The sequence below is a fragment of the Echinops telfairi genome, unplaced genomic scaffold, assembly GCF_000313985.2.
Source record: "Echinops telfairi isolate 266 unplaced genomic scaffold, ASM31398v2 ScPeMD7_29;HRSCAF=101, whole genome shotgun sequence".
In the NCBI taxonomy this organism is placed as follows: Eukaryota; Metazoa; Chordata; class Mammalia; order Afrosoricida; family Tenrecidae; genus Echinops; species Echinops telfairi.
The window spans coordinates 9,227,071-9,237,013 of NW_022103926.1; the positions used below are offsets into that span (position 1 = coordinate 9,227,071).

Consider the following 9,943-nt stretch of genomic DNA (forward strand, 5'->3'; position numbering starts at 1 on the left):
CGCCCACTTCCTTTCCCCCACTCCCCCCTCTCCCATGTCCCCCAGAACCGTTGTTTTCTCCTCCTGATTGTTTATCCCACCTATCTTATCTAGATAGACCTGCAGAGATAATAATGTGCACAAAAACAAGACAGAGCAAAAGAAAGCAACAAAGCAACAACAAAAACCAATGACAAAAAAAGAGAAATGCCTATAAATAGTTCAAGGACTGTTTGTGGACCTTTACGAGTGTTTTCCAGTCAAGTCTGATGGGGTGCCATGCCCTGGCCCCAAAGTCTATTTTCGGTATTTCCCAGGGGACTTCATTGCTCTGCTCCCCTTGCTCTTCTGTTGCATGCCCTTAATATTTAGCCTCAGTGTGGTAGGGTCAGATCGGGCACAATTCCCACACTGTGAAGACCAGTGTTGTCCCCTATAGCACTATGGGACAGTGAGGGATGTGTCTCATAATAGGACCGGTCCTATGGTCCTCTCTGTGCATTGGCTGCTGTGAGCAAGAATATCGTCCTTGGGGTTCATTGGGCCAGGATGTGCTCCACTCTCTTGCCCTACCCCTTCATTTGCTCCTTTGTGCTCTGATCAGACATGTCCCTCTCCCTGAGCTGTAGTTTCAGTGCAGTCCTCTGAATTCTTCTTGGGGGAGAGTGGACTGTCCACATAGTTGGGATTGGGGTCAGCCCCTTAGACCTCTCTATTGGTTCCCTGCATCATGCCGGTATGTTCAGAATGCACAAATTATAGAACAATATCACTATTATCACATGCAAGTAAAATTTTACTGAAGATCATCCAACAATGATTGCTACAGTACATAGACAGGGATCGGGCCCAATTCAGAAGAGATTATCAAACAAAGGTTAACATTGCTAACGTCAGATGGATCTTGGCTAAAAGTAGAGAGTACCAGGAAAATGTTTACTTGTGTTTCATTGACTATGAAAAAGTATCTGATTCTGTGCCTCACAATAAAGTATGGACAATCTTGGGAATGATGGAAATTCCAGAACACTTCATTGTGCTCATGTGGAACTTGTACATGGATCCAAGAGGCAGTTATGCAAACAGAACAAGGGAACATTGCATGGTTTAAAACCAGGAAAGGTGTGCATCAGGGTTGTATTGTAACCTCTCACCATACTTAGTCAGTCTGTGTGCTGAGAAACTAATCAGAGAGGTTGGCTTATAAGAAAAAGAATGTGGCATCAGGATTGGAGGAAGACCTACTAACAATATTAACATTAAAAGACCTATTATCGTTAGGCAGATGACACCACTTTGCAGGCTGAAAGTGAGGAGGACTTGAAGCACTTGAAGGTCAAGGATTGCAGCCTTCAGTAAGTATTACAACTCAATGTCAAGAAAATCAAAATCCTTACAACGCCATTAAGTGCCATCCTGGTAAAGCGTGAAAAAGGTTGAAGTTGGCAAGGATTTCATCTTGCTTGGACCCACAATCAATACTCACAGAAGCAGCAGTCAAGACATCAAAGGGCAAGACCTCTTTCTTTTATTTTCTTTTTTTTTAACATTTTATTAGGGGGTCATACAACTGTTATCCCAATCCATACACACATCAATTGTGTAAAGCGCATTTGTACATCGTTTCTCAAAACATTTTCTTTCCACTTAAACCTCCGACATTAGGTCCTCATTTTTCCCCTCCCTCCCTGTTCCCCCCTCCCTCATGAGCCCTTGATAGTTTATAAATTGGTATTTTGTCATATCTTGCCCTGTCCGACGTCTCCCTTCACCCACTTTTCGGTTGTCTGTCCCCCAGGGAGGAGGTCACACACAGTTCCATGTAATCGGTTCCCTCTTTCCTACCCATTCTCCCTTTACCCTCCCTGTTTTGCCACTCACACCACTGGTCCTATAAGGCTCATCCGTCCTGGATTCCCTGTATTTTCAGTTCCTATCTGTACCAGTGTACGTCCTCTAGTCTAGCCAGACTTGCAAGATCGAATTCAAGTCATGGTAGTGGGAGTGGGGAGGAAACATTTAGGAACTAGAGGAAAGTTGTATTTCTCATCATTGTTACATCACACCCTGACTGGCTCATCTCCTCCCCGAGACCCCTCTGCAAGGGGATCTCCAGTGGCCTACTAATGGGCTTTGGATCTCCACTCCGCACTCCCCCCATCATTCACTATGGTAAGATTTTTTGTTCTGATGATGCCTTACACCTGATCCCTTCGACACCTCGTGGTTGCATAGGCTGGTGTGCTTCTTCCATGTGGGCTTTGTTGCTTCAAGACCTCTTTCTTTAGAGTATTGAAAAGCAAGGATGTTACTTTGAGGACTAAGGTTTGCCTGACCCAAGCCATGGTATTTTCCATTGCCTCATATGCATGTGAAAGTTGGGCATTGAATATGCAGATCAAAGAAAATGTGTGCATTTGAACTATGGTGCTGGAGAAGTACAGTGAACCCTCGTTTATCTCGGTTAATCGGTTCTAGACCCTACCGTGATAAATGAAATTCCGCGAAGTAGGATTCCTTATTTGTAAATCAAATATTTTCATAGTTAGAGCATAGAGGACATGAAAAAACACCCTTTAGTCACCATTACACTCGTATTACCCAGTTTATTAAAAGAAAAAGGGAAAATACAGTAAAACATTTTGGACGTTACAATTATCATATATTATTTATCATATCATTTATGGCATCAAGCGTGTACAGTATGAGCCAATCAGTGGCAGTAATGACAGAGCATGCGCTGTTACACAAAAACCGCGATAGAGTGAAGCAGCGGAAGTCGAAGCGCAAAGTGGCGAGGGTTCACTGTATATTGAAAGTACTACAGACTGCCAAAAAACAAACAAACAGATCAGTCTTGGAAGAAGTACAGCCAGAGTGCTCGTTCGAGACATGGATGGCAAGACTTCATCTCATGTACTTTGAGCATGCTGTCAGGAGAGACCAGTCCCTGGAGAAGAGCCTTAGGCTTGGTCAAGTGAAGGGGTTGCAAAAAAAGTGAAAGGCCTTCAATGAGATGGGTTGGCACCATGGCTGCAACAATAGGCTCAAAGATAAAAAACAATTGTGAACGTGAGCCGGACCAGGTAGTGTTTTGTTCTGTTGTGTCTGAGGTCGCTATGAGTGGGACAGCCTGGACAGCACCTAACAACAACAACATAGTTTCATGTTTATTATCTGGTGTTTGTCAACAATGGCATTTGACTGGAATCCATCGGCTTAGGGAAAGATTTGGGAACCTCTCTGCTGACCAGAACAGAAAAGGATGAGGTAGAAGGTCTGAGAACCCTCTGAAAACTTTAGTGTGGAGTGTTAGGGTTGGAGTGGAGGACTTGGACCAAGGCATATCTAAGTTATGGCAGGTATGGGATATGTTCTTTATGCCATTTGAAATTGGGGGTGGGTGGGAATGAGCAATTTCTGTTAACCCCATTGGGTCCAACATCTTTCCAAGCATGGCAGATAACCACAGATGGCAGAGAGGGGCACTTGCCCGCCAGGGGGGACTTCAATGAGGCCCCACATTCACTGTGGAACAATATTACAAGGCAGGCAGGCAAAGGGTGACTATCAACATCTCTAGAAGCCAAACTCTGCCATTGAGTTGATTTAGTACAGAACTGCCCGCCTCTGTGGGTTTCTGAGACTATAACTATGGGAGACGAAAGCCTTGTCTTTCTCCCACACAGTGGCTGATGGTTTCAAACTGTTGATCTGCAGTTTAGCAGCCCAAAGCATAAGCACTACACCATAACTTAGAGAGTGGCCTAGGCACTTAAATTGTTTCTTGTTAGTTTAAGGTGACCAGACGTCCCGCTTATGGCGGACAGTCCCGATTTTTGGCATTTATTAAAAGTCCCGATTTTTTTTGAAAGAATGCACAACAAGCTATTTTGGTCCATATGGATCAAATTTTTAATCAAGAACTCCACCCCACCCCCGTCAATGGTGTCCTGCTTTAAATCTGGTCACCTTATGTTAGTTACCATTTGGCTGGTTGGACTCATTAGAGACCCCAAACACAACAAAATGAAACACTGCCTGGTCCTCCGCCATCCTCACGATTAACATTATATTTGAGTCCATTGTTGCAGCCACGGTGTCAATGCAACTCCTTGACGGCCTTCCTCGTTTTCCTGGACTCTCCTCTTTACCAAGCATCCTGTTCTTCTCCAGGGACCAGTCTCTCGTAACGTGCCCTTAAGTTTCACCTCCTCGCTTCCATAAGGAGCATTCTGGCTGAATTTTTCCAAGGCAGAAAGCCAGCACAGTACGACAAACGGACAGGCAGTGGTAGGGCGCTTGAATTGCACGGGCCAGATGACCCTTGCTAGGCCTCTGGGTTTGGGAAACCCCTACCTACAGCCGTGGGGCAGGATGGCGTGGAAGGTTTGGAAGCCCTCAACGGATCCAGAAGTGATCCAGATGGAGGGTCTGATGATGCCCTGCCATCCCCATCCAGGAGGTCAAGGTCAAGCATCAAAACTGGGCAGGGGTCCCGATGAAGCACCCAGAACGCGCGGACCACGGAACCCACGGTCGCGGCCTTGCGGGTGCCGGACGGAAGACGCAGGGACGCCTGCGCGGCCGGACCGGAAGTGGTGTTGCGGACGTCCGCCCGGGGGAGCTGAAGCGGAGCGGCACCGCGGCGGGTCGGCGTCTGCACTGTGGGCAGCGGCCGGGACGCGGGGAGGCGGGAAGCGTGGGCCTTTCCCCGGCGTGCTTCTTAGGTGAGGATGACCATGCAGCCAGGTGCTCGGAGACGGGGCGTTTGCATCCGTGCCGCCTTTCCCTGTCGGGAGAACCCCCTGTCTTTGCTGAGAGAGGGGGGCTTGGGAGGAGGGGCTGACCTGCGCTTTGCCCTGCCTGTGTTGGGCGGGCGCTGTGGCACAAGTCGGGAAACCGAGGGGGCCTCCGCGTAGCTCTCCTTCAACAAAGCGGGGAGGGGACTGTTGTGAACAGAGGAGGTGAAGTCCACGAGCAGTAGTTCCTTACTCACCCGGGGCCTTGTGTGGCCTCTTTCTTCCGCTGCCTTTGGGAACCTTAGAGACCGGACCACGTGGGCTTGATGGCCAGGGAGCCCAGGGGTTCCTGGACCCAGAACCAAGGCGTTGCAGAAGAGAGGTAACCGGACAGTAGTCTGACTTGTTCTGGACCTCCGATCGCCCCTCGTGTGCTGGTCGGCTTGTGAGCACGAATAAAGTCAACGTTTAAGAGCATGCCCTGGAGTGTGCTTAAGTAATAGCCCCTGCGCTCAAACTCCTCTCCATCAGGGAGGTATTTGGGAAGATAAATGACATCGTGGCTTCACCACTGGGAAACTGCCACCTCTGAACGAAGTCCTGTTTGTAAGGCTTATCGTGACCGAAGCCTGTAAATCTGTATGGAAGAAGACGGCCTCTCTCTCTCTTCTGGAATGGGTGGTGGGTGTGAACCACCGACCCTGCAGGGAACACCTATACAGAGCACCATCAGGGCTCCTGAAAACACTGACGGAACAGACTCGCCAAAGTTTGCCCTCATTAATGCAAAAAGAGAGGTGGATGTCATAGTTAAATGCGCAGAGTCAGCACCGACTCACTGGTAGCGTACAACAGAATGAAACACTGCCTGGCCCTGCGCCACCCTCACAGTTGCTTTTATGTTTGAGCCTCTTGTTGCAGCTACTGCGTCCGTCCATCTTCTAGAAGGCCATCCTCTTTTCGCTGCCCCTCTACTTGACCAAGCAGAGTGTCCTCCAGGGGCTGATCTCTCCTGATAACATGCCCAGAGTAGGTCAGATAAAATCTTTGCCATCCTTGCTTTTAATGAACATTCTGGCTGTACTTCTTCCAAGACCGATTTGTTGGTTCTTTTGGCAGTCCGTGATACTTTCAGTATTCGTCACTAGCACCTGAATTCATAGGCGTCAGTCCTTCAGTCTTTATTCCGGGTCCAACTTTCCCATGCATGGGAGGCAACTGAAAATAGTTTGGGTCAGGTGTATCTTTGCCTTCAAAATGTTTGTCAGCTTCTCATACTGGGGTGGCTGTGATGCTGGAAGCTATGTCACTGGTATTTCAGATACCAGCAGGGTCACCCAAAGTGGCTAGATTTCAGCTGAGCTTCCAGACTATGAAGCAGGAATAGGCTGTCCACTATGGTGGAATTGGCACCTGAAAACCTGGATAGCAGTGAAACCCTGTCAGGTTCCAGCTGATAACAACCCCATAAGACGGAGCAGAACTGCTGCATAAGATCTCCAAGACTGGCATGTCTGCTGAAGGAGTCCTCTGGCATTGTAGTTAAAGCACTCTGCTGACAGCCAGAAAGGCTGACGGTTCGAACCCACCAGCCATTCCACTGTAGAAAGATACGTCTGTAGAGACTTAAACAAAACAAAACGCAAATCCGATTCTAACTCATAGGGACCCGAGAACCCAGAGTGGAGCTGCCCACAGGGTCCCCTCATCTGTATTGTCTGCAGAGGAGGCGTGGGGTGAGTGTTGGGCTGCCCAGCAGGAGGGTCACCCACCAGTTGAGCCATGGAAGAAAGGGGGCAGTCTGCGTCAGTAAAGATTTACAGCAGTGACGGGTTTGGTTTGTTGATTTAGAGGTGGCCCCAGTGACCTCGGGTCAGCTTTGTACCCCTGCCCACACAGCCATTGGGACCAAACGGATAAGGTAGCTGCTCTCTGGCCTGCCTAGACTTGTCTTCTACCTGCATGGAAGCACAGGGCTGGTGGGTTCGAACCACTGACAGAGTTAGCAGTCTAGCGCTTTCACTGCTGCCTTACCAGGGCTTCTTTGGGGACACCTGTCACTCCCAAATGAAGCTGAATTCCCGGGGGCCTTTCCTGTCTGAGGGTTTATATGCCTGTCTGCCCACCTGTCTCCGTGGCAGGGGCTTGGCAGGTATGCTTCGGGGTCCTGAGTGCTGTGTATCTTCCCCGTAGGAAGTCTGCATTGGCAGCTCCGGGCACTCCTGGCCACTCACCTGGAAGCTGGAACTTGGCGGCTGTGAGATAAGATGAAGACCGTGCTCATGGTGGCCGAAAAGCCATCCTTGGCCCAGTCTATTGCCAAAATCCTCTCTCGAGGTAAGTGAGCAGGGCCACCCTGGTGGAAGCTCAGGCAGAGCCAAGCATTGGGACCCCACAGGGTTCTCTCTGGCTGAGTCTCGGAAGTTGACCTCCAGGCCTTTCTTCCTGGTCTGTCGGAGTCTGACAACTCTGCCCAACTTGTTCGGTGTCAGCAACACAGAAGCATCTCTTGCCCTCCTGGTCTCAGTGCCCTCAGATCCCCCCCCAGCCTGTATTCCCGGGTTCGATGGCCAGCCCGGTCAGTCATATTTCACAGGGTGTTTCTGTTTCTGTCTGTCCCCAAAGAGGGACTCCACTGCCGGAGCAAACTCAGGCCAGGCCCGTGGGGACCTTGGCATGTGTCACTGTGGGAGGGACTCATCGTGGCTGACCTAGCAATGCCAGGGCAGGGCGCCCAAGAGGACAGGTCTCTGTGAGCAGACTGGGCCATAGCCACAGGAACCAGCAGGGGTGGACGAAGACAGGAAAGGAGGTCATGGAAGAAGACACCACCCTCGTGCCACGCATGGTCCCCGCTGCCCGCTCACACCACTGCCCCTCGGACGCCTGTCTGCTGTGGCTGCGGAGCCCTCGCCATTGGCCCCTTGCCCTCCTGGGCGACTCCCCCCCACCTCACCCCCCAGCACTGGGGTGCTGGATCAGGAAGAGTACTGGGGTCCTGAGTGGCTAGTGGGAGAAAGGGCCCTGGTCCATTGGGCTGAGAAGTTGGGTCCAAAGGGGGAGAGGAAACGGGACAGGGGTGTGGGTCCCAGGTCCTGGAGCAGACCCCATGAGACTCCACACACAGAGGGTCCTCAATGGCAGTTGAGTGAAAAGGGAGCGCCTGTGCTTTTGCAACGGTGGGGGTCGCTTCATCGCAGCCCCCTGGGTGCAGCCCAGTGACCCATCCATGTCTGAGCGGGCAGGCGGTCAGCAGCTGCTCTGGGCCAGGAGGGCAGGCCAGCCCACTCTGAGCTTCTCCTCGCCAGGGACCATGTCTTCACACAAAGGGCTGAACGGGGCCTGCTCTGTCCATGAGTACACTGGGACCTTCGCCGGCCAGCCCGTCCACTTTAAGATGACGTCCGTCTGTGGTCATGTGATGACCCTAGATTTCCTGGGTGAGCCCCCTGCCCCAAGAGAACTCCAAGTTCTACTCCCTGGAGGCCTACAGGAAACCAGGGGAGGATGCGAGCCAGAACGGTCTGCCGGGAGCTAGGAGTCTCCAGTGGAGGCAGCTCATAGAGCATGGCCCTCTCTGTCATGGCACTCCTGCCCACAGCCTTCCTGGGCTCCAGCTCTGAGAGTTGCACACCCCCATGTTTGGGGTGTGAGCACCAACACCCCTCAGGGTGGCTGAGGGCTCAGCCACTCTGCCCCACCCCAGGCATGGCCCACAGGGGGCCGTGACAGTGGGTCTCAGGCTGTCGCACAAGCTAGCAGGTGGGGGGCCCAGAATTTGAACGCCGCTGCATCCAACTCATTGTCCCCGGGTTTCAAAAAATGGAGCCCAAGAGAAAGCCACAGCGCTGAGTCTCCGATCTTCCCTGGGGTCTGCCAAGCACGGGCTGGGGGCCCCTTGCTGATGGCCTGGGAGGCTGCATGAAACCCAGGTGGGAAGAGAAGGCCTAGGCATGGGCGGCAGGATGGGAGCCAGCCCCCAGGGGTGGGCTTCCCGCCCGGTGGGCTTCTCGCCCCGTCCGCCCAGCACACAGCCAGTTCCAGAGTGAAGTGAGCTTGTCTCTTGGGGTAGCTGTGAGGCCTCCTGGGCTCCCGTCCTGGCTCACTCCCAGCCAGCCGGCTATCGGGTGCGCCCGCCTCCCTGTCGGCCCCCTGTCCCTCGGGTGCCAGTGTCGGGAAGTAGGTTGTGGCATGTGACCCTGCTTGCAGGAAAGTACAACAAGTGGGACAAAGTGGACCCTGCCGAGCTGTTCAGCCAGGCGCCCACAGAGAAGAAGGAAGCCAACCCCAAGCTGAACATGGTGAAGTTCCTGCAGGTGGGTGGGGCAGAGCCAGGGCCTCTCCTACCTCTGGGGGCCAGTCCCAGTCAGCTGCAGCCTGGAGCCACCCTGGTGGGTCCCCAGGCTTGCAGCAGCAGGGAAGTGGATGGCCAGGCTCTTCTCTGGAGGTGCCCCTGCATGGCCTAGGTACTCCCCTGCCCTGCAGTCTCTGGGTGGCCTCCCAGCCTTCCTGTCCGCACCCCTGATGGCCCATGAAAGCCCTCCAGCCCCGCTCCTCCATCCCAACGGGACCCCGTCTTAGAGAGAGACGCTCTCATGTTTGTGTTGTAGCTTTACACACAGACCCACGGGGCACAGCCCGCCGCCCCTTTCCCGCAGACAAGCCCTGCTGGCCTCCAGGGCTCCCACTGGTGCCATGTTCCCCAGGGAGGGGATCGCATCCTGCCGCTTGGGGTTTGGGCTTTGACCCTCTGTCCCAGCGCTGGCTGTGCTCCACTCAGTCCATCTCCCAGCCGGCCCCCACGGCTGGTCTGGGAAATGGATTACCAGGCCTTTCTTCAGAGGCACCTCTGCATGGACCCGAGGCTCCCCCCTGGAGGCGGGGTGGGTGGGTTATGACTCCTCCTGAACCCTGATCTGCTGTGTCCTGGGTGGGGCCCCGGCTGGCATTGCTAGGGCGTGGGCGTCAGGGACTGTCACACTCTGACAGGGGGCCGTGTGTAGGTGGAGGCTCGGGGCTGTGACTACATTGTGCTGTGGCTGGACTGTGACAAAGAGGGCGAGAACATCTGCTTTGAGGTCAGTGCCGCGTCGCGTCGTGTCCCTCCCTGTGTCCGCGTCTCCCGCCCCTGCCCCCCCCCCATTCCACATAGACCCAAACTCACTGCCATCGAGTCAGTGACCCTCTAGGACAGAGTAGACTGCCCCCCTGGCTTTCAAAGA

General features: G+C 52.9%; 1 protein-coding gene across 3 annotated transcripts in view; it reads left to right on the forward strand.

The window, feature by feature from the left end:
• Positions 1-4,634: 4,634 nt before the first annotated feature.
• The window catches only part of TOP3B (DNA topoisomerase III beta), a 16,104-nt gene continuing 10,795 nt past the window's right edge, over positions 4,635-9,943 (forward strand). Inside the window, exons 1-5 of one of the 3 annotated variants that reach the window (XM_004716333.4) lie at positions 4,635-4,709; positions 6,915-7,058; positions 8,030-8,161; positions 8,931-9,037; positions 9,725-9,799. In XM_004716333.4, coding sequence (XP_004716390.1) covers positions 6,989-7,058; positions 8,030-8,161; positions 8,931-9,037; positions 9,725-9,799 — 384 coding nt within the window. In that variant the 5' untranslated portion in view covers positions 4,635-4,709; positions 6,915-6,988. Of the gene's footprint in view, positions 4,710-6,914; positions 7,059-8,029; positions 8,162-8,930; positions 9,038-9,710; positions 9,800-9,943 lie in introns of those variants that run through there. The other 2 variants (XM_045289650.1, XM_045289651.1) reach the window with 2 other exon arrangements.